Genomic DNA, 25077 nt, shown 5'->3' with positions numbered 1-25077 from the left:
GCCGATCCGGCAAAACCGCTCTGAAGACTGTCACCAGTCCGGCGATTGGCACCGTGTGCATGACAAAGAAAATAGCTATGCTTGATTTTAGTGTAAAATATTTAAAACACTACATTATACACTACATACATACAAATTAAGCAATTAATATACTGCACGTATATACATCTTTCATAACTAATAAAAATATATATACAGTGCGATCCGCTGAAAAGTGCGTGTAATTTGGCGTTCGCATAAGTCCGGCAATCGTCAAACACAAGTTTTTGAGAAACAAGAGCGTAGTAGTACTACTGTACTACGTACATCACCCCATGCACAGTCTTTGAGATTGGAGTGGAAAGTACGTTCCAGTAAATACGGCATCTTTTTGCAGTAGGATATTTTTGTCTATTTGTATGTTTATGCCAATTTCACAAACATTTAAGACACTTCCAAAACATATACACAACACCTAAAAATATAATGTCATGCAAGAATGTGCCAAAATAAGCTATTTTAAATAATGATCTTTTTTGAAAACCGGCATCCCTTTTCCTCCGAAGCCACCGGATAATCGATGATCTACTGTATATATTTTGTACACAGCTAGAGCCTCAAACAAGCAAGGAACCCGCGCATCTATCCTTGCCTTTTGCTCGTTGAGTGGCATCCGGTTTCTGGTCCACATAAATATTTGTAAACAAAAATGTTCTCGCCACGCGGCACAATTAAATATTTGCTGTTTCGACAACGACGTTACCGCGCGTGGCGCCTAAACCTTAGCTTGGACGCTGTAAATGCGTGGCAGAAATGTTAAAGAGTGCCGATTCACAACGCTCGTTGCTTTTACATGCCTCGGAGTCAGACTGCAGTGTGGATAATTGTGAGCTGACTGCTGCAATCTTTTTTCTCCGTTTTTGATAAAGAGGAGAGACAGACGCCCGGCTGTTGTTAAATTGGCAAGGGTGCGTGAAGTCGCTCGTACCGCCTCACGACAAAATTATGTGTGCTGCTTCCGACGTCAAAAGGAGCCTCCCTCTTTACCCAATGACCAGGTGGGGGTGCATGTCTTGCGAAGCATGTGCACCCTTGTGGCACGGTGCCGGTCTGGCCTGAAGGATCGCGCTGCGTCACGTGACGACGCCCAGAGAGGCGGGGGAGTCACCAGCATGCTGAAACAGGGGGGCTTCTTTTGCTTCGAGGGCCGACGTAATTCTCGTCGGCCACTGGCGCCGCACGCGGGGGTGCAGTAACGCAGCGGCACTTTATTAGCTCCACGTTAGCGAGCTGCTGCGGCTATAACACTCGTGCGGACTCTGGCTCAGGCAAAGTTCGCATCGCTGCATTGCTGATTACGGAAGCGATTTGCTCTGCTATCATTGACGGTCCTGCTTTCCAGCAGCGAGCGCATCGTGGCGAGGGTGCAGTGGCGAGAGTTGCCGTGGCGAGGGTTGCCATGGCGAGAGCGCAGTGGCGAGGGTTGCCGTGGCGAGGGCGCAGTGGCGAGGGTTGCCGTGGCGAGGGCGCAGTGGCGAGGGCGCAGTGGCGAGGGTTGCCGTGGCAAGGGCACAGTGGCGAGGGTTGCCGTGGTGAGGGTTGTCGTGGCGAGGGCGCAGTGGCGAGGCTTGCCATGGCGAGGGCGCAGTGGCGAGCGCGTCGTAGCGGGAGCTAGGCCTCGGCAAGGTAAGGTAAAAGTTAAAAACAACGAGCCTACCTTTACCCTACCTTTTACCTTACCACAATACAATCACTCTACCCTACCTTTTACCCTTTAGCAGGTAAGGTAAAAGGTAATAGGTAAAAAGCAACGAGCCTGCCTTTACCCTACCTTTTACCCTTACCCCATACAAATTACCCGATTACAGGGTAATTACTAGGGAACTACACATGAACAAGGTTTAATAAAAGCGTGATTTTTTAAAGTTGTTTTAAATATTACTTGTTAAATGGAGGCCACGGACTGCGCCACGGAGCTTTTAGTGGTAAACTAGGCACCGTATTTACCAGGTAATACTTCGCGCTACCTTTACCCTTCCGGGTAATTCTTCTGAGCTACCTTTACCCTACCCTTTAATAATAATAATAATAGTTCAATTTGTAACGCGCGCAAATTTGCAGACGTAGTGGCCGCAACTCAGAGGCGTGGAGCCAAGCTCAGAGTCGCTCAAAAGCATGATTATAGAGGTGGGTTTTTAAGTCTCTCTTGAAGGAGGCGATTGAGGTGATGCTGCGAATGTGCAGAGGGATATCGTTCCAGACTGTTGGGGCTGCCACCGAGAAGCGGCGCATAGACATGACCATCCTGGATCTTGGTATCAAGAGGAGGTCGTGAGTCGCGCTGCGCAGGCATCTGCCGTGTGCTGAGCTGCAAGTTGTCAATAATGAAGAAAGGTACGGCGGGCAGGCGGATATGAAGGCATTGTGGCAGAGGCAGGCGGTCTTGTATGTGACCCTACTGGCGATGGGTAGCCAGTTGAGAGCACGGAGACAAGCTAGTGAGTCGAGACGGGGATGAGTGTGGGCAATGACGACGCGTGCTAGGTTATTTTGTAGTCTTTGAAGTTTCTTTAGGTTGCCAGCGGAGGTCCGGACTAGGACGGAGTTACAATAGTCAAGGCGAGACCCAACTATGCAACATGCCAATGTGTTGGCAATTTCAGTAGAGATGAGAGGACGTATGTGTCTAAGAGCCTTCAGGTGAAAGTTACATGAGCTGATGATATGGTTGGTTTGACGGTCGAAGGATAAAGTTGAATCTAGGATGACACTGAGGTAGCTGAAGTGGTCGGTGAACTTGATGCTGTGACCGAAGATGTGTATGTGTGTGGGGAGTGCTGCTGAATTGAGACGTTGCTTGGTACCTAACATGATGGCCACTGACTTTTTCGGATTAAGGGCTAGGGTGTGTGCAGTGAACCATTGTTGCACGGCGGTGGTACATTCCGAGAGCCTCTCGAATCCAGATGCATTGCTAGAATCGATGGCGGTGAATAGAATTGTGTCATCCGCGTATGAGTGATGCTTAACACCGAAGCTTGCAATGAGCCGGCCGATCGGGGAAGTGTAGGCTGTGAAGAGCAGGGGACCTAGAACAGAGCCCTGGGGAACCCCGCATAATGCTGTTGTTTCAGGCGATGTGGACATGCCCACCCTGACTGAAGATTGCCGGTCAGAAAGGTACGAAACTATCCACTTGAGTGCTGAGCCGCATATACCGAAGTCAGATTTCAGGAGGGAAGTAAGGAGCGAATGGTTGATGGTGTCGAAGGCTGACGAAATGTCCAGACTTACAAGTGCAACAGTTGAGCCGGAATCAATGATCGTTAAAATGTCATCAAGCACTCTAGTGAGTGCTGTTTCTGTGGAATAGTTTTGACGGTAAGCTGACTGGAAGCAGCAGTAGTTTGCGGAGGAGGTGATGTGTGGTTTTAGCTGGGCGAGGGCTAGTCGTTCAAGGAATTTAGAGAGGTTCGAGAGGTTAGTGATGGGACGATAACTAGAAGAAAGTATGAGGCGGTGGTCGGAGTAACCAGTTTGGAAAACTCCCAGTGCAGTGATGCGTCAGTGCTGGTCAGGTTCCAGAACCAGGTCGAGCATGCTCTCAACGTTTGTTGACGAAGCTCTGGTGGGGCCTGAGTTTGTGATGACCAGGTTATGGTAGGCCAAAGTTGACTCAAGGTGACTATCAATGGAGGCTGGGGTATTGCCGGGGCAATTAAAGTCACCTGTAAGCACGAGCCTGTGAGATGGGTTAGGAATCAGATATAGGAATTCCGAAAGCTCATTTAAGAAGGTGTTGATGCTGCCATCTGGAGGGCGATAAATGGAAATGATGGAAAAGCACTCGTTGTTAGTAGTAAGGGATACGGACTGGACCTCGAAGGTGGCGGGAGCCATTGGTAGATAGAGCTCTTTAATTTTCCAAGTGAGCATTGTAAACGACCGCTAAGCCACCACCCCGCTGGTTAGTTGCGCGAGGTTTATGAAGAACCTTGTATCCTGGGGGCGCAACTTCCAGAGAGATGGCTGGCGGAGAGTCTTGCCTGCACCAGGTCTCAGTGATGAGCAAAAGGTCGATGTGGTGGTCCGAGATGGTGTCGTGAATCAGGGCTGATTTATTGCTGATGGAGCGTGCGTTGAGTAGGCCGAGGCGGATGTGTGAAGGTAGATGTGAAGATCCGTGCAGGTGAGGTGTCGAGGGAATAGAGGAGTTGGCTGGTTCGAGGTCGACCTGTGAACGGCGGCCCCTACCACCTCTGCAACCACGGTGTCGATGCAGTCTCCGACGTTGAACTCGGAGAAGGACAGAGAGCGTCCTCAGGAGCGCGGGTTCCAGGTGCAGATGATGAAGAGATGGTGCATGTCGTAGCCCTATTATATCAGCCTGTGCTGCACCGATGGTGCTGATGAAGGGGCCCGGATTCGGGTGGACTCCAATCAGCGGCTCTGCTGCCCTGAGCAGCAAGTCGAGGTGTCGTTGTCCAAGCTCCACGCTGTCAGCAAGCACTTCCCCATACGTAGCGGATGCAAACACGCCCGTGTAAACACTCGTTGAGCGCATACACGGGCGTACAGAACCACGCAGGCGGGGCGTGCAATGGAGCAGCCAGAAGAACACGAGGTCCAGTGGATTAGCTGACCACGCGCTGTGCTCCAGGTGATGCAGCAGGATGGACGAAACTCAGAGCTCCCGTTCACTGGTGGTGCTGGGCAGCAGGCAAGCCAACTCTCTCGTGTTGAGGAGATGACAGTCTGCTTCGCGTTCCCACTCGCTGATGGTGGTGAACATTGGATGGAGCACGTAGATCTCCTACTTGCTAGCGATGCTGGGGTACGCCAAGCTCACAATCGCTGATAGTACCGGAAGAGGTGCCTTGTGAGGACGTTGCTGGTAGAAACCGTACCCGGGCGGCTGTTAAGCCACGCCGCATGAACAATACAGCCAGCGTCCTCCAGCTTCGTGAGTCGAAGCAGCAGGCATCGTTTACTCGCACTGCCCAACAGCTGTGCGATGCGGCAGTTAAGGCGGGTTGTGTGACACTGCAGTAAACGGCATTTGTCAGCTGTTGTAGTGCCGCGAGGCGTGTGCAGTGAACACGGAGGCGGGCGGGTTTGGGTGCAGGGATCTGCCGCCACCCAAAACTCGGGCGACGCCAAAGTAATAATGAAAAAATGAAACAAAATAAATTATATGAAAAATGTAATGGAAGATGAATGTAAGAAGAGCGGTGGTGAGTGAAGAAGGACGTGGGTAAGGTACGAGGTGTGGTGTGCCGAGGCCTAGCGGGAGCGGAGTGGCGAGCGTGTCGTAGTGCGTGTGTAAACGTCGCAGGCCCCGATCACGGCTTGCGCTCGGACTGCGCAGCAACTCCGCCATCGCGATGTGGCATTCAGTTTGCCAGGGCCGCCTCAACATCGGCCGCTCATGGTGGTGATGTTGTCACCCCGAGTCGGTGGCTCTGTGCTCAGTGGCGCGACCAAGTCGCAGGGTTTAAATTAATATCTTGAATTATTCACGTGTTCTGATATAGGTGTATATTTTTAGATCGAGTAGGGTTGGAATGACTAAAACACATCCGTAATTGTTCGTATTAAATTTATGGGAAAAGCCATTCCGATTTTACGAAATGTCGTTTAATAAGTGTTTTTCGAAGCACTCGTCCCTTGTTTGTAAATTGAGGGCTACCTGCATTGTAAAACAAATGTGTTTATGCGCGCCTGTATGTGTGTGTGTATGCGTGTCCAATATTAAATGGATGCACGAGGGCCCCAACAGTCTGTGCAGGCTGTACGGGAAATCTTTGTCTTTACGCAATAGTGGGGAGCAGTAATGTGCTGCGCTACGAACCCGGCGACCCGAGTTTGATTTCCCCTCCCGGCCGACAACAGTGACGATTATTTGAACCGGTAGTGGATCTCCCCAAGGTCGATTCGGCCTCAAATGAGTTCCTGGTGTGGGGTGTAAACATCGCCACTGGGGAGACAAAGGCGGCCGGGCGTGCTGTTGGAGACTGTTGGGGCAAGTGCAAACAGCACTTGCCCCAACAGTCTCTTCAGGCTATACGAGGGATTTTTGTCTTTGTGCAATAATAGACGGATGCACGAGGGCCGTGCGTGGCGCTGTACCATGCTGCGGACCCAGGCGGCCCCCTGGTCTACCATCACATCCCAGCAGAAGGTCTGGCTCAGTGGGAGGTGGGCACTGAGGAAGCGCGGCCGCCAACACACGGGTGAGTCCGATCACGTCATGCCACTCAATGCCACTTTGAGCTGTCAACTTCGCTAATTAGCTTCCACTTCTCTGTCGCAATGCACTTTTGTTTTCCCCAAGCGCATCTCACGACCCCTTAAGCTCCTCATGGCTACCACTCATTCCCCATCCATCTAATCCATTCGTCATAATTTGCTCTTTGCTATTGTATTATTTATAAGTAAAAATTGTATTCACCTTCATCTTCACCTTGGTCAAGGTGCTCAATAAACTACGATAAATATATGATCCCATTTAGTTATAACCTCAGCGGCAGCCCATTTGAGCCCAATAATCACAGCAGTCACAAATTTGATGAGTAATGATGTCAGTGCCAAGCAACATCTGAACCAGTCCTGGCCACGCACCCCATTTACCAATGTGCATCGACGAGAGATTTGATGAGGCCGTAGAGGAGAGAGCGTTGTAGCAGACACGTTCCGGGTGTGATAAATGCACTGATGAGGGTCTTGGCTGCAGCTGGGGTAAGGATATAGCGTATGCAGAGATGTTGGATAGGGTGGAGAGAGGTCCTGAAGAGTTGAGATATTGATGCATGGGGCAACACTGTAGATATTGTAGTTAGTTATATTTTCAGTCATAATTGAATATAAATGTCCACATTGTTACTTTTATTACATAATATATATAATATTGGAAGTGGCAGAGTGGCTATTGTATTAAGTTAGATTTTATATTTTTCAAGTCACTTAAAAAATATGACAAACAGGCACTGATTGAATAGATAATAGATTGTTCATTAAAAGGTACTTTCTGTTGGCCTGTGGTTTACTGGATGCACAATGATGTCTTTCTTTCAAACTATTCCTGTGTCTACTCAGATTACACATAGTAATCCATTAGAGGTTATTTTTGGGGTTAGATGGCGTAAATATAAATGTGTCGTTAAACCCGCCACCACCCGACAGCCAATTAGTAAGGTTTGTCACGTAAACAAAACATGCTGATTAGTTACTAGTTGAGCACTAACCGGTTCTGTGTTGGAGAGTAAACTCACAACATTTACAGTTCGAGTACCCGTGACGTTTTTCAGGTAATTACAACAACCGGCCTCATCAGGCAACATCCAGAGTTGTGGAGAAATCCTCCTTCTGTTTCGGACATTATTCATATTTACGTGATCTAATCCAAAACATCTCTCTTTTGGATAATGTTGGTAGTAACATCGCTCATTACTGGCAAACTAATTCCATCTGTGAAACAAAGCATCTTCGTAAAAAATGGCACAAATACCAAATGAATATACCAACTTATGGTTTACAATTTATGATTGTAAAAATGTGTAGGTGTTCTAGATTGTCACAATGCTAAGTTATTTGTTTGAGCATTGGAATATTAGACCTCGTAACCGCACCCTGTGTGGAAGGAATCAAGATTGTTTCTTACTTGTGCGCAGATAAGCAAGTGCCGGATATCCTGCAAGCTCCCAGTGCCGGATCGTTTTCACAGACAGAGAATACTCGTATTTCTCCAATGCTGCGGCTGCACTTCTGGGCTTGCTGCTGCTGTTCTTCCTGCTGGTACTCACACTGGTGCTGTGCCGACGACGATGCTTCCACGCCGTCCAGTCCCAGCGCCACTTGAATGAAAACAGCCTCACTATATGGAGCATTCAGCCGTGCACTCACCTGACGTTGAGATCATCGGTGAGGAGTACACTGCCACAATGGAGGACTGAAAAAATGTGTACACTCAGAACGACAAAGCACCTGCGTTCAATCATTACTTGCTTAGTTCAGTGATTCTTAACCTTTACTGCAGCCTTGCCTGCACCCCTTTGGTTCTCAATCATAGAAACATATATAATGTTAATAAATACATAGGTTTGATGAAACAAAGTAGTTGTACTTACGTGCCCGTGGTTAATTTGTATTTCGATTATTTACCTTCTAAAAAATTATGGCCATGTCTCGCACCCCCAGAAATGGCATCTCGCACCCCCAGGGGGGTGCGTCCACCCCAGGTTAAGAACCACTGCCTTTGTTCAAGGCCATCGCTTATATACAATGTCTTATAAAACGTGATGGTCCAGATATTCATTCAAATCTTCAGATTTGTAGAGTTCAGTTTTGCTTTTAAAATAGCAATTTACTGACATCTTTCCCAAACTCTTGGAGTTCCTCAATCCCAAAGTTTGTCATGAAAAGTAAATCACTACCAATTCTATTAATCGAAATTCAATCCATTTTGTTTGCATATAATGTTGAATAATGATTTTCCATCATTATGCCCATTTACTAGATGTTTATTTGCAATTGTAATTGAACGTAATTTTATGAGAAACTGTATATCTACAGTTTGACGATGTTGTGGAATAAGAACACTTGCCACCATCCGTGAGTTTACCTTCTGACTGAAAATAGGCAACTTGAAAACCACAAGTGTCCATCACTATACACCGCAATACTGCACTGTATATCACTGTTTTAGAGACGTAATATTTTCCATCAAATATAAGTGTGAAAAACATTTAAAGAACACACACTTAAAAAAATCCAAAGTCAAAATGATATTCATAATACGTTTTCATTTAAAGAAATAAAATTCTCACAGAAGATGTTATCTTTTGTGTATGTACTATTTTTTGCCTGGAGGTCTTTCCAAAAATATTTTATGGATCATGACTAGCATTACATGAACACTTTGTGGCCGATGTTACAAGTTTCATTTATTTGGTATAGCTATGTGAGCCATGCGGCTCTTGAGTCGGGTGCAACCGCAACAAACAAAATATGAACACAACATCTGAAAGCGACGGAGCGCACCCCGGGAGCGCGAGCCTCAGGCGGCCATCAGTGGAGAGCACGGGGCTCCCTCAGGGCAACAGTGGACGGAGCACGGCTCAGGACAGCAGCGGAGAGAGCGCGGCTCTCCCTCAAGCCAGCAGTGGAGAGCACGGGGGTCCCTCAGGGCAGCAGTGGACGGAGCACGGCTCTGCCTCACTGTCACCCGTCTCCCTCAGGACAGCAGTGGACAGAGCACGGCTCTGCCTCACTCTCACTCACCCGTCTCTTGCTCGCGGGCACTTGACACACTTCAACCAATCCGGGGGCATACATGTTTGGGAGGGGCGCACCTCTGGTTGGCTGCTTGCTCGTGGTCACGTGACGCACTTCAACCAATCCGTTAATCACAGTTACTGACAGAATGACAGAGCTGGGTGTTTATCATAACCAATTTGGCCAGGTATGGGAACACCTCCACTCTTTCCACAACTGCCTATCATGCAGAGTTGAGGGGAGTGGAATACTTGAAGATATACAAAATATCCAGGTAGGTACTGCTTTGATTTGGTAGGGCAAATGGTAAGGCCCTACCTCTTACTGGAACGATCCAGGCTCACCATCAGACTCCCACTCCTCGAAGTGAACAGCCATGACGAGATCATCATCACCACCACCATCATCAGCACACAGATCATCAGTTGTTCTCTCTCCTTCCAGATCAAGAAAAACCGTGTGGCATGTTACACGTTCAAATTATTGTTACATCAGGATTCGGAGGGGGTCGAGGGCAACGCTCCTCAAGGTTCTCGATCCTACTTTCGACTACATCTGCTCGAAGCTCCGGCATTCCTCTCTACAATTGGGCCATCACCACCTACACGAGAGTCGACGACGTGCCTCCACGCCTGCTTTGTGTCGACGTGGGGAACGCGTGCTTGTCGTCCGCACAAGCTTGCTTCCCGCGTTTTTCAAAAACAAAGAGCAGACTCTGTTCCACAACCTCTCGCATATATATGGATTTTTATATTTTGACCACTGATAAACACGTTGCCTGCGTGCGGTGACGCTGGATGCTTTGCTCTCTTCCTTATCCCTTCACCACGGAATGAACACAGTACTGCAGTCATGCGCATTATGGGGTGGGGTGGGTGAATAGGTGCCACACAGGACTTGTCCAGGTTTGCCGGCACACAGCAGAGGCTGGTGTGGCGTCCCGGCCACAACCCGTAGGTGGGGGGGGTTCCCAGGGCCAGTAAGGTATTCCACGCCACAAATACTTCGGGCAGCAGAGGTATAGACATCTTGGTAAAAAAAGAGCATTAAATGTTTTTCTTGCGGTAAAATTACAGGGCAGAGATATCACACGACTGATTGTGTATAACCCACCATCATCAACACCGCAATTGCGATTGTCCTGGTCGAGAAGAGTGGGGAGGTTATTATGGGAGGGGACTGGAATTTGGTCCTGGACCCTGCTTTTGAAAAATCACGTGCAACTACCTAGGATCAAAACGGTGCGCAGACTTCTGGCTGAAATTATGTCCAAGGCACACAGGACGCTATCCATAATCGACTACTTCCGCATTTCCAAACCTCCTTGCCACAGCTCATTAAGGTTAAGATCCTGGACATGCAGCTGCTCGACCGTGCCCCAATAATAATTCGGCACATCTTAAACCCCAATGAGGGAGTGAGTAACTTCTGGTCCCTAGATAGGCAGCTTCTGGATGAGGAATATAAGAGAGGAGATGAGGAAAGAGATAGAGGAATTTATCCGGATTAACTCCGTCGCTGAGCTCCCCCTCCCACATAATAACATGAGCTGGAGGGGAGCTTAGCTAACCTTCATGAGAAGTTGAAATCCTCATGAATGTTTTACTAAGACGGCGTGAAAATGAAACCAGAAAGGCTATTGATTGACCAAGCTAGACAGTTATTCAGGAGAGCCTGGCTGCTCTTCCATCATCTTTACTCCACTACCGCTAGATTTCTGGCAGGGATGGTTAAATCCTGTCGGCATCGTTGCTTCATCGCATATATCCGTTGCATGAAGGACCCACCAGTAACCAAGACCAGGAAGATCAATGCGCGTTTTAAAGAGTACTATCTTACCTTATTTTAGAGCAATTACAAATTTGTACATAGACTTGGTAATTTGAAATAAAAAAATTGAGTTATTGTAGGTAATGGTGGTGGTGTAGTTTAGATGCAGTAAAACAAGAGGGATTGATAGAGGGTTGGGATAGGGCCTGGTCGTAGCTGGGGGGGGGGGGCGACAAAAAACTGGTAGGCTGATAAGTAATGGGGCCCCATCGTGTAGGACACTTACAGGGCAAATGTGCTGGTAGCACGAGCACAGCTGCCATAACCCCTTAATTGGGAAGGGGCAAGTAGCCGAGAGCAGAGTCTTGCAGCTCTCCCATTGGAGGAAGAGCCGCTGACCCCATGACGTGCTCTAGGAGAGGTCCCTACGAGGGACACGATTGGGGGAGAGAAAAGAGCGGGGAGGGAGAGGCGGGGCGAGGGAAAAGAGCGGCAGGTGTCGCGTGGAGCCAGGAGCGATGTCCGTCCAGAGAGGACATGGATTCTTTTCTGGCTACGATCATCACCCTTTCCTGATCTTGGTCCAGACCAAAACATCGAGCTGGGCAGACCTATTGCTCCTCAGGAATTCCTAGATGCCACGGCCGCGTAGCCAGCAGGGAAGGCGGCTGGCCCCTATCGGATACCGGTGGAGCTCTAAAGAAAAGTAGGGGTCCCCTTTACCTCTTACCCCCCCCCCCCCCATGAGTTGAGCTTGACGATGTTATATCGCCCACCTACGACTGTAAATAATAAATGGGCCACATTTACCAGACAATTGCAATTCCATCAGAATAGCTCATTGAACCTAACTGACAATCTCGGTTAATCAGTGTTTAAATAACCCCATAGTATGTATCAACATGCACATCTTTGTCCGAGGGAGCGGGATGCGGTTTTAATCCGCCTTGATTATATTATGAAATGCATAACGAGCGGAGGCATCACGCCTGCGATTAACATCGTTTTAAAGACACGTTTAACTCCCGTATCCAATAAACTCCCGCTTTGCGTTTTGGACTCTGTGCTACGATGCCTCCGTCGCGTGAGCAGAGACCGCAATGCGGAATCTGTGGTTTCTGAATCTCAGGCATTCACACAAACCCCTAAGTATGGCTAATCAGTGGCTTACTGCGTGTCCAACGACGGTGGATGTTGACTTTTAGAGGCTTTGTAGGACAAGAGGGCTGTCAGCGCGTCAGACTTTCATGCTTATTACGCACTCGCTTATCAGAAAATTAAGTCAACTAACCGCCAGTCCGGAAATCGTTTTATAAACCACTAATTAAATGGGCGTTGGCTATTTATTTTCTAACTTTATCATTTTTTTGAGCTTGGTTACTTGGTTTTTTCATCACTCGTGACGAAAACAAATATTTAAGACATCCCAACACACAAGTCTAAAAATATCCAAAAGCCACTGCATAGGGTGGGGGTGGACTGTGCTGCCTTCTGCGCCGCACATATAAGATCTGGGACTCCTAGGGTTTTCCATCTGGACAGCCCTTTGACGAAATTACTTGGTGATAATGCATTGACAGCGGTGCACAAGCACACAAAAAAACCTAAAACTCACATTCAATACCGCCTTATCATGTTGTTTCACTCAAACGTGGCTACCGAATTAGGGAACGCAATTCGAATAAAAAAAGCATCGATTAATCAACGTATTTCCTATACTCACTTAACGACCAAATTACGTAACTACCGGTTTTGTGGAACCAATTACCATCCTTAAGAGGGGTTCTATTGTATATGTTTTGCTATATATATTAATTTCCAGAAAAATGCCACCAAAAGAAATCGCACCCAGAAAGTATCCTACATTTCCATAATTAGGGGCCGTCCATAAATGACGTCACGCACCTGGGGGGGGGGGGGGGGTCAGACATTTGTGACGATGTGTGACGAGGGGGGGAGGTTTTAGAAATGTGACGTCACCTCAAAATGCGCAACTTTAAATAAATATAGAATTGTTATAACAACACTAATTGTTTTAACAACACTCCTACAACATCAGAATGCAGCGCCACATTAAATACGCACTACAATGACAATAGTTTAAAGCGATTTGAAGCATGTTTTATTTTCAAAATGGAAATATGGTTTGGGGGGGGGGGGCAGAGCTTTGTGACGTCATTTGAGGGGGGGTCTGACTTTTTGTGACGCCGTGTGACGGGGGGGGGTAAAAAATCGCGTGACGTCATTTATGGACGGCCCCTTAAGTGAATGGCAAAATTGGTTTCGATTTACATTTCACCTAACGTGATATTCAATGTAATATATCGAGAACTTCAGTGCTTGGGGGATTTTGGAGCTGGCTCACCGCCTAGCTGCTGCTGCCTTCCCACTCGACTGTGGTTGCTCGCACCTCCGAGTCCATAGCTCCAGTGGCTTCTAATATAGGAAGGAAGCGCACCTGAAAGCTCGCGATGCGGTGATCGTCTTTGTTCAATGGCCAAGAGCTGCTGCTGCGAGGATGACCGGAGTTTGCGTGATGATTGTTTATGCTCCTGGATACGAGATCTGCAAAGTGTCATGTTTCATTTGTGGGATTTTCACCGCCTGTACGTGATCACGGCAGGGGAGGGGGACTCAACCGTCGACGCGCCCACCCGGGCCCCACGTTTGCCGTGAGGCACCACGAGGGTTAGAGGGCCTCCCCGACGGCAAATGCTAACATTTTATACATTACAAACGATGAGTTAAACCTCTTCTTCTACGGATAAAATATGATTCATAAATAACATACAGCATTGTGTTAGTCCACCGCAGGATGAAGACCATCAGGTGCCATTTGGTCACGAGCAGTCTGTATTGTATTATTGTACAGTACAACAAAACACGAACGTGCACTGACCATGCAGGTTGGTGCGTGTTGTAGAAGGGATAGAGGCCAGAACTGGTTCAAACACCACTCGCTACTCATGTTAATCGTGGCCAGGCATACAACTTAAGTCCACAGTGTAGTACGCTAACCGCCTGTTGCACTGCTACACCCTATTATATTTATATCCCGTATGAAGTGCCAGTTATTACACTGTACAATGTCATCAGTGTGTAGGGTAAGTCTATAAAAGAAAGGTAAAGGTGCTTGTGGAAGGGTCTCCATTAGAGTGAACTCTAGACTAATCAGTTGCTCACAACCAGGAGTACGCAGACCCCAAGGGGTTACATGGCAATGTCCCAGGGGGTACGTGAGGTGATTTATAAACGTGTGAAATATTAGAGTCATTGGTGAATAATGACGCACTGGTCAATAATCACGTATAAATCTGCCAGAACTGGTGCCGAACTCTGCTGCATACACAAAATCCAGAACCAATGCAGACCTCTACATTTGCTACTAAATGTGTTGTGTCGTAGTGAAAGGGTTGTGTGTTGCTCAATGCCTACTAATAAGTAACTATCCAAATACCAATATACTGTAACAAAAAATTCGGGATTTTTTTGTTACGTTAAACAAGCAGCCCACATGTCCTTTGGACCTGACCTGACCGTCTGTCCGTCCCTCCTCCCATGGCTGCGGGCCGCGTGCCAAGCGACTCCGCACGTCTCACGAGATCGCATTAAACCTTGAGGGGTGGAAGTTTCAGAGACGGGTCACATGACGCCAGGGCATAGTGCCGTAACGGACGCGGGAGCGCGGCGGTGACGTTGGAGGTGACATAAGCGGTGACGCGAAGACATTCGAGCAACGTGGAGTGGAAGCGCCCCAGTGCCATGGACTACACGAGGTATCCTCTCGCTCTGCATCGCCATGGTGAACTTGACTCTCCAAGATACGCGCCATTATCACAGCACTAACACAACATACAGCACTAAAACCAACTCAACCACTCACCCACCCACCCGTCTTCTCACTGAGCCACCCTCTTAATCAAGTACCCACTAACTCACTCACCCACCCACTCAAGAACTCACCCACCCACTTATTAACCCACACACTAACCCACTAACTCATCCACCCATTGACCCACCAAACACACCCACTCACCCACCCCCCCACCCACAATCCCACCCACTCACCCACCCCCCCACCCACAATCCCACCCACTCACCACCACCCATCCACTCACCCACCCACCAACCCCCAACTCACCCACTCCCCCACCCACTCAGACACTGACCCACCCACTCACTCAACTACCCAACCCCCATTCACCCACCCAAGCAGCCACCCACCGAACCAGCCACCCACTCACCCACCCACCCACTCGCCCGTCCACCCACCCACCCGCCCGCCCGCCCGCCCAGCCACCCACCCACCCATCCGCTCAACCACCCATTCACCAACCCACCCGCTCGCCCACCCACCCATTCACCCGCCCCCTCGCCCCCCCGCCCGTCCGCCTGCCCCCCCCCCGCCTGCCCGCCCCTGAACGCCCGGCCGCCCCGCCCGCCCGCCCCCCCCGCCTGGGGGGTGGCCCTGGTGGGGGGGGGGATCTTTGTATTTTAAATTCCTTGGGTGAGTGGGTGGGTAGGTGGGCGGGTGACTGTGTGGGCGAGTGGGTAAATGGGTGGGTAGGTGGGCGGGTAGTTCGGCGGGTAACTGGGCGGGTGCGTTGAGCGCGTGGGTGGGTGAGTTGTTGGGTGGGAAGGTGAGTGAGTGGGTGGGTCAGTAAGTGAGTAGGTGGGCGACATGGTAGTTGGTGACTGTGTCTCTCCTGCTGTGCATGACTCCTGCAGATCGTTGGGCGATGTCCTGCCCAGTCAGGAGAAGGGTGCCGGGGAGCATCCCACTTCATAGGGCGCTCAACAGCCACGACCCAGAATTTGTTGATTTTGTCAGCTCCTGCGTGTGGTAAGAAAAAACCCCTACTCCCTCGCATCCCCTTTCCACGAGGATTTCCTCCCTCTAAGTTATTCGAGATGACTAAACCTATTACCAGGAAAATATGGAGCTTGGAGCTAAGTGGGTCCGCAAATAACCAGGACCACTGTGTCAAGATCGCCCTCTTTGGAGGAGGTCCTTGAAAGACGCGCCTGGGCAGTGCAAGGCTCAGTGCTACTGGGCATTGGAGGACTGCCGCTACCGCTTCTGATGTGCATTCCTGAACCCCGTGGCAGAGCGAAAGAACGTCAATGCTAGAGCCACACCTCTCTCACTATGTCCTCTACGCGTGTCCCCTGTGCGTCTTTCAACAGATGGGATCCGATTGTCGCATGACGCCCGCACAGGCGCTGGCTCACAGCTGGCTCCGAACCATGGCCACCAGCACCACCACCACTAGGAAAGCCACCACCACCGCTGCTGCTCCTGGCAGTGTGCAGGGCACTAGAGATGCTAAGCGTCGGTAAACAGACTGTACAATTGCGTTGTTGTTATTATGTACAGCAAACGCTTCCCTTTCGCGGGTTTAGCTATCATGGTTTTGCGCCTAATGTATTGAGCTACAGTTCGCCGATCACATGCCTGTGGCTCGACCATTTGCCGACCACCGCAAGATTCGTGTACGCATTGTAACTGTACTGCTTGTGATCATGTTGCCACGAAAAGCCTTTGAGTTTGCAGATCGCGGATTTGCGGCTATTTTCAAGAACGTAACCAGACCCAGAATGGGCAAGGGTTTGTATTATTGCAGTATTGTTATAAAGCGGGGATAATCTGCCACTCATTTAGTCCCCCCATTGACGATGGGCGGGGATGACTGCCGATCTCGTAGCAGGACGGTAAAATGGTGGCATGCGGCTTTCTTCACAGAGCGGGGCCGAAGCAGCTCCCATCCTCCTCGCTCGCACAGGCCTCTGAAGGGAAGTTGGAGGTTGTTGAGGAGGAGACACTGGTGCAGGAGCTAGTGGTGCAGGAGGGAGGCACTGGTGGAGGAGCTGATGGTGCAGAAGGATGAGGACATGGAGGAGACAGTGGAAGTAGAGACAAAGGATGAGGAGGAAGAGACAGAGGTGGAGGAGATAGTGGTGCAGGAAACAGTGGTGCAAGTGATGGTGATTCGGGATGAGGCGACGCTGGTGGAGGAGCTGGTGGTGGACAAGGAGCAGGAGGAGACAGGAGGTGGAGGAGACAATAGTCGAGGAGCTGGTGGTGCAGCAGACTGAGGAGACGGAGGAGACAGTTGAGGGGGAGATAAAGGATGAGGAGGAGGAGGCGGAGGAGGAGGAGACGGAGGAGACAGTGGTGCAGGAAACAGTTGTGCAAGGGACAGTGATTCGGGAGACGCTGGTTCAGGAAACAGTGGTGCAAGAAGAGGGGGAGGAGGTGCTGGTGGAGGAGCTGATGGTGCATGAGGGAGATCAGACGCTGGTAGAGGAGGTGGTGGTGCAGGAGGAGGAGACGAGGAAGGAGGAGGTGGTGGTGTTGCAGGATGAAAAGAGGAAGTGAGGGGTCCTTGCCCGCCTAGACAGAGCAATCCGTTCACTCCGCCATGCGCTGCTCTTGTGGTGGCCGGTCCACCGCACAGTAGGGGTGGTGCTGGTTGTGGATCGACCACTATCACTACATGTGAAGTATTCGGAATGACGGCGGGAAACCACTTGACGGGTAGCACACTTTATTAACACTTGTCTTTCCACAATAACACGTGGTCACTATTTCTCACACTACACACTCCACTTGACACGTGTGGTCACTACAACTCACGCTACACATTCCACTTGACACGTGTGGTTACTACGGCTCACGCTACACGCTACACGCTCACGCTACATGCTCACGCTACACGCTCACGGGCACTCCAGGCCCGTAGCGTCCGTGGAGCCTACAGACCCACCCCAGCTTGGGCGTGGGTCACGACCTCTGGGTCCCGCGGCCCGGCCCTCACACGGACGTCCGGCCCCAGGTCCCAAGGTCCCGCCTCTGAGCCACACAGGGCCCCGGTCCCCACAAGGACAGCGGGACTAGGTGTCTCAGGGCCCTATCTCTTCCTCCTCCGTCTTCTGTCTTCACTGGTCACCAACTCCCCGTGCGCCTGTGCGCACCGCCTTATATAGCCTCCGCTCCCGGGAGACGGAGCGTATGCGGACCGCGATGTGAGCACCCCCTTAGTTGACCAATTCCCACGCGCTGCCACACGATCCCTTCGCTGTCAGCGCGCGTCACCGATACCCAGCCAATCACCGCCTCATAACCCATGACCCCGCGCTGACTCATGATCCTTCACCGTCAGCGCGCGTCACCAACACACACAGCCAATCAATACGCGCTGGCACACGATCCTTACCCCAGCGCGTATCACCACTACATCACCCCCTCCCACATAGCTCGCAGCCGGCCCGGCTGCTAAACAACACAACAACAACAACAATAGTAACAACAACAAAATCCCCACCCCCCAGTGTGCCCCGTAACACAACAACAACAACACAACGACACAACACCAGACAATAACCTATGTACAAACCGACAAAAAATACAATAAAAAGTCAACAACAACATACAACACCAGACAACAAGCTATGTACAAACCGACGAACAACACAATAAAAGTAATTCCGAGAAAAAAACGTGTCCAGTGTGTCTGTAACTATCGATCCCCCCTCCGCTCGCTCCTCAACCGGGGTGATAGAGCGGTCGAGCGGATGGGGAACGCAGTGACGAGACGCTCCGGCCGCATCGGCCCCTCATTCAGTTGGTCAGGAAAAGTTGCGCGACTTAGCGCGAGTCCGCCTGGCCGGTCCATCGTACGGGACGGGACGCTGACGACCGTCTGGTGGCTCCGGCAGCCCCGGAAGGCACGGATCGGGCCTGGAAGGACCGGCCGTGTCGCGGGGATCCGGCCGCCGGTGGTCGGCAGCTGTCAGTTCCGAGCCACCTGGGAGCGGATCAGACGGAGACATGTGAGGATAAGGCGGAGACATTTTCCTCCTCGGGTCGTCGGTCACGTCAGATGCTCGGTCCGCACGACACAAAGGGAGGCCATACGGAGGCGAGAACGGTTTCAGCCGGGAGGGGTGAACGTACCAACGGCGCTTTCCCCATTTTATCTGAACACACATTGCGGGCGTGCAACCCGCACGACCTCCACGGGTCCCCGCCATGGCCTCAACAATTTAGGCGACGTAGCCAAAGGTGCCTGAGGGCAGTGCAGCCAGGCCCTATCGCCCGGTTTCCAATCGTGCACGGACACCATTCGTGCACGCAAGCGCTCGTTGGCGATTTGCCGAGACCTCGAATTCAGCCGTGCGGCCTCCCTCGGTCAGCTTAGCAATGTTAAATTTAATATTATCCGGCCAATTTTGAATTCGTTCGTGGCGCGGAAAGTCCCAGCTGAGTTTCCATGGGCGGGTCGGCCTCCCGACCATACATCAGATAAAATGGGGAAAATCCCGTTGCTGCATGGGGGGCCATTCTATACGCGGCGAGGACCCCCGGGACCTGCAGGTCCCAGTCAACATGTGCCTCGCACACCTGCTGGCACAGCATAGAAGTCAAAGTCCTGTGGAGTCGCTCCACCATCCCGTCCGTCTGTGGGTGGTACGGGGAGGTACGCACCTTCTTAGTACCCTCAAGGTCGCACACCTCCTGCAGCAATTTACTTGAAAAATTCTTTCCCGTGTTCCGGGAGCCCCCTTGTCCAGAACGTAGCCCTGGACAAAGGCGTCCGTCACAGCCGCCGCCGACTGGTTGGCGAGTGGCCACGCCATAGGCCACCGGGTAAAGTATTGCACACCAACCAACAGGTACTTGTTACCCCTAGGCGTGACTGGAAAAGGCCCCAAAATATCGAGCGCAACGAGCTCGTTAGTGCGCGAGACCTGAATAGATTGCAGCGGTGGATTTGACGCCACGGGCGGTGGTTTCCGTCTGGCGCAGTCTACACACCCCTTTAGTATATTTACCACATCGCTCCCCATCCCCGGCCAATAATAGTCACGCTGAAGCAGAGCAAGCGTTTTGTTTACCCCCAAATGCAAGAGGCGTTCGTGTGCGGCCAGGACAACTTTTCCCCGCATAGCGGAAGGCACCACGAGTGCGTGCCGCCGGGACAAATTGTCCCATCTCATTAGCAGGCCCTGCTTGAGCAGCCAGGAGCCAGTTCGCTTCCGGCCCTCCTCGGGACCCCCCGCCCTGCGACGCAACGCTAGCAGGGAGCTGTCAGCCATTTGGAGACGGCCCCACTCAATCAGAGACAGTGAGAGCAGCGAGTCCCCTCCCTCAGGGGTAGCGGGAACGTCACCCATCGGCGCATTCGCGGTCGCGGCCAACGCACCCATGCTTACAGCACCTGGCGGTTTACAGCGCGCCGACCCCATTAAGTACGCACATTTGGGACAAGGCGACAATCGCGACAGGGCATCCGCGTTAGTGTGGCGCAACCCCTTACGGTAAGTGGTCGTAAATTGATAGTCCTGGAGGACTTCCAACCACCGTGACAATTGGCCCGAGGGTTGGGCGACCCTCAATGAATACTGAAGCGCCGCGTGGTCCGTCCGGACCGTAAAATAACGGCCATAGAGATACGGTCTAAATTGCTGTACAAAAAAAACAATAGCCAGCAACTCGCGACGGGTGACGCAGTAGCGCTGTTCCGCCGGCGACAAAACCCTGCTACCATAGGCGACCACCCGTTCGACTCCCCCAACGACCTGTGAGAGCACCCCCCCAATGCCCGTGTTGCTAGCATCCGTATCTAGCAAGAAGGGACTTGTAAAGTCAGGGTAACGTAAGGGCGGGGCACCCACCAAGGCGTCCCGGAGGGAGCAGAACGCGGCCTCCTCCTCCGGTCCCCATCGGAACTTGACTCCTTTTGCCGTTAGAGCGTGCAAGGGTTTTGCAATGGTGGCGAAATGCTCAACGAATCGGCGGTAGTAGGAAGCAAAACCAATGAAACTGCGTATGTCAGAAACCGACGTGGGCGTTGGCCATGAACTGACACAGTTCGTCTTCGCGGGATCGGTAGAGATACCCGAAGAATCGACAATGTGGCCCAAGTATCTCACGGACTTTCGAAGAAGGTGGCATTTGGCCAGTTTAAACTTCAATTTAGCCGATCGCATCCGCAAGAACACCCCTCTCAACCGCTGGAGGTGTTCCTCAAACGTTTTACTGAAAACAATAACATTGTCTAGGTAAATCAAGCAAGTATCCCATTGCAGACCCGACAAAACCAACTCCATAAGGCGCTGAAACGTCGCGGGAGCGGAGTGAAGTCCCATGGGTAACCGGTTAAACTGGAACAGGCCCCCTGGAGTCCGAAATGCTGTCTTAGGTTTAGACTCGTCGTCGAGTGGCAGCTGCCAGAATCCCGATAATAAATCAAGAGTAGAAAAATATCGCGCACCAGACAATGCATCGAGGGACTCGTCCATTCTGGGGAGCGGATACGCGTCAGCCACGGAGATTTTATTGAGGCGACGGAAATCTACACAAAATCGCAAGGACCCGTCTTGCTTTTTAACCAGCACGATAGGTGCTCCCCAAGGACTGGAAGAAGGCGAAATGATGTCGGCCGCCAGCATATCGTTGACGGCCGACTGAACGTGTTCCTTCTCAGCAGGACTCAGCCGGAAGGGATTCTGCCTGACCGGTGCCGCATCGCCTGTTTCAATATGGTGGCGCAACAGGTCCGTGCACCCAATGTCATATTTGTGCTTACTGAACACATCAGAGAATTATATCAGCAAAGCACGCAGCGCACCCAACTGTACCCTTGACAAATCCTTTGAGTCCGCACACAGCGAATCGACCCATTCAAGGTCCTCCCCCGATCTAATTTTCTGCGCCGGGACTGGATCAACATGCGCAACAAGCCGCTCTTCCGCAGGGACCCGTGCCGCGTGAGCAAGCACAGTGCCCTGCTGAATAATGGCCGGCCGCGAACCAGCGTTTAGAACCATAACGAACGGGTCCTTGTCAGCCCGAACCAACGTGTGAGCCACCGACAAATCCAGACGTCCGACAGCCCTATTTGATGGACCCAAAAGCACGCCCTGTTCCGAGGTCTCCCCATCCAATGGCTTCCTCAACCGAAGGGGAATCAACATCTGCGAACCCGGGGGCACGTGCACGGTCTGTGTCGCCAGCGCTTGTATCGTAGCACACGCCGTCCGAATTTCCGTAGGATTCGACAAAAATGAAATACGGCGACCCGATGGTAGCTCAATGCAACGTTGATCGATGAGAATTTTAATGGGCATTTTAGCCAAAAAATCTGTGCCCAACAGACAAGGAACCGCTAAGGAAGAGGAGACGAAAACAGGTCCCGACAATTTAATATCCCCTATGCAAATGGCCGCCCGAATCTGCCCGATTTGCCGCGTAAAATGGCACGTCCACCGGAAGCAGAGGTCGACATTGGACGGGGAGAATGTTGTAAATGAGGTCGGAAATTATAGTCGCTGACGCCCCCGTGTCCACTAACACCCTGACCTCGACCCCGTCTATGAATCCCGTAACGACCGATGAACCCGCCGATGCAGCCACTATTCTGTGACCCAACTCAGACCATTTAATGTCCCCCCGGTCCCGCATGAACCCCCCTCTCCGAACCGAATCCCCGACCCCTAATCGGCCCTCCTCCGCCGCAAAGCGACGGCCCATGTGTGTCGTGCATGTAGGCCGAGCATGTGAAGTGCCGCGACTTGCCGGGGGTAGTAGGGACGACTTGGGGCCTTGGTCGTCGTCCAGCCGAGGTCCCATGGTGCGCTGACGCGGAGCGCGGCAACCGGACGCCACGTGGCCCCGGAGGCCGCAGTTGTAACACGTGATGAGGGACGTCGGAGGTCTCGGTTGCTCCAGCTTGCAGGCCGATCGCAGAGGCGAACGACCCCCCGACCTCCAGTCCCTCGGTCGTCCAGCGGTGAACGCCTCCTCCCGTGGGCAGACGACTTGGGGCTCGGTGACTACCGGGCCCGGAGCTGAGGCCACGGCAGCAGTGCAGACGACCCCCTGTTTATGCTTGAGGACCTCATACGCCTGGATACTTGTTGCGACCCGCAATGAAGATATGTCGACTTCGTCGGCCGTGTTGATGGGGACCCCCAGGTCCTGCGCCAACTTGAGCAGTTGCTCCAAGACCATCGCATCCTGGCCCTCCTCGTCCATACGAGGGAACGCGGCGTCGGCGAGAGCCAACAACGCCGTGCGGTAAGCGAGCGCGGTCTCCGTGTCCGCCTTCCGTCGCTCGTAAAACTGATGGCGACAAGCCGAAGGAGGTCCATAGACCTTGGCCATGAGGCCCAACGCAGCCTTAAGCGTGGAGCGGTCCGACCTCTGTGCGGACCTGAAGGCCGCGAGCGCGTCGTCATCCAACATGGCAGGCAGTGCCCGCAGCGCCGTAGCGTCGGACCAGGCCGACATTTCTTGATGCGCCAGAAACCTGCGTTGGAATGCGCCCCAGTCCCCGCCTTCTGCCTTGAAGGCTGTCAACGTGGGAAGGCGCTGCTGGAAGATGAAGTCGTCCTCTGCCACGTGGTTCCTCTCCGCCGCACCGTCGGTCTGCAAGATGGCGGCCCCTATGGCGGGTGGCTGATGGCGGTCCGTAGCGCGCGCTGATGACGTAAGCGGGCGCGCTTGGAGAACTCCTGCCACGTGTTGCTCGCCGTTCCCGCCAAAAGATGTCAGCGTGGTTGAAATGGCGGGAACTGCCAAGTCATTTTGGCGGGAATCTGCGAGGCGAGCCTGTTGAATGTCCGCCGACGTCCCCGCTCCTCCCGACGTGGTGATCTCCGCCAGGATGGACGCCGCGGCGAGTAGCAGCTCTGCCAGACGGGAGTGCGCCTCGCGGAGTCCGGCATCAGCCCCCAGCCGCTCGTCCGGCGCCCCCGGTGGGTCCTGCGGCGTCGGCATCTCTTCGTCCTCTCCCCCTGATGCCTGCTGGCCCGAGTCGTCGAGGTTATCCTCGCGGTCAATCCCGTGAGTCTGACGAGTCTTCCTTGTATCCATGCCTGGAAGACTGTTTCACTTCTGACGCCAGTTGAAGTATTCGGAATGACGGCGGGAAACCACTTGACGGGTAGCACACTTTATTAACACTTGTCTTTCCACAATAACACGTGGTCACTATTTCTCACACTACACACTCCACTTGACACGTGTGGTCACTACAACTCACGCTACACATTCCACTTGACACGTGTGGTTACTACGGCTCACGCTACACGCTACACGCTCACGCTACATGCTCACGCTACACGCTCACGGGCACTCCAGGCCCGTAGCGTCCGTGGAGCCTACAGACCCACCCCAGCTTGGGCGTGGGTCACGACCTCTGGGTCCCGCGGCCCGGCCCTCACACGGACGTCCGGCCCCAGGTCCCAAGGTCCCGCCTCTGAGCCACACAGGGCCCCGGTCCCCACAAGGACAGCGGGACTAGGTGTCTCAGGGCCCTATCTCTTCCTCCTCCGTCTTCTGTCTTCACTGGTCACCAACTCCCCGTGCGCCTGTGCGCACCGCCTTATATAGCCTCCGCTCCCGGGAGACGGAGCGTATGCGGACCGCGATGTGAGCACCCCCTTAGTTGACCAATTCCCACGCGCTGCCACACGATCCCTTCGCTGTCAGCGCGCGTCACCGATACCCAGCCAATCACCGCCTCATAACCCATGACCCCGCGCTGACTCATGATCCTTCACCGTCAGCGCGCGTCACCAACACACACAGCCAATCAATACGCGCTGGCACACGATCCTTACCCCAGCGCGTATCACCACTACATCACCCCCTCCCACATAGCTCGCAGCCGGCCCGGCTGCTAAACAACACAACAACAACAACAATAGTAACAACAACAAAATCCCCACCCCCCAGTGTGCCCCGTAACACAACAACAACAACACAACGACACAACACCAGACAATAACCTATGTGTAGTACTCTTATGACTCGTTCACACCGGAGTTGGAGGCACACTTGTTTATTTAACACCACACGTTGTGACATACACACTGAGGGGGTATCGGCCCCCTCACCCGTCTATCTGAGGACACACCTCTAGGCTAACCCTAGCCTGCCTCAGAGTCCTCCTCTCGTGGACTAGGGGAGGCTATCTTGGCCCGACACTGGTCAGTCGGGCCCGGTACTCAGAGTCCAGACCAACCCTGGCTCTGGCTCTGGCACCA

The 25077-nt window shown here is 52.2% G+C and overlaps 1 protein-coding gene and 1 long non-coding RNA gene across 3 annotated transcripts in view; both read left to right on the top strand.

Moving 5' to 3' along the window:
* LOC144733457 (uncharacterized) overlaps positions 1–8835 on the top strand; it is a 186333-nt gene extending 177498 nt beyond the window's left edge. For both annotated transcript variants that reach the window (XM_078615365.1, XM_078615364.1), the window contains 2 exons: positions 6076–6212; positions 7650–8835. In XM_078615365.1, coding sequence (XP_078471491.1) covers positions 6076–6212; positions 7650–7653 — 141 coding nt within the window. In that variant the 3' untranslated portion in view covers positions 7654–8835. The remainder of the gene's footprint in view (positions 1–6075; positions 6213–7649) is intronic.
* Positions 8836–14578: 5743 nt separating this feature from the next.
* Positions 14579–18860, top strand: LOC144733456 (uncharacterized). Its single transcript, XR_013588361.1, has 3 exons — positions 14579–14798; positions 15751–15865; positions 16210–18860. It is a non-coding gene; the product is annotated as an uncharacterized LOC144733456 (long non-coding RNA).
* The last annotated feature ends 6217 nt before the right edge of the window (positions 18861–25077 follow it).

The sequence above is a fragment of the Lampetra planeri genome, chromosome 47 (assembly GCF_965212315.1).
Source record: "Lampetra planeri chromosome 47, kcLamPlan1.2.h2, whole genome shotgun sequence".
Lineage (NCBI taxonomy): Eukaryota > Metazoa > Chordata > Hyperoartia > Petromyzontiformes > Petromyzontidae > Lampetra > Lampetra planeri.
This window is presented reverse-complemented; position numbering and strand designations above follow the sequence as displayed.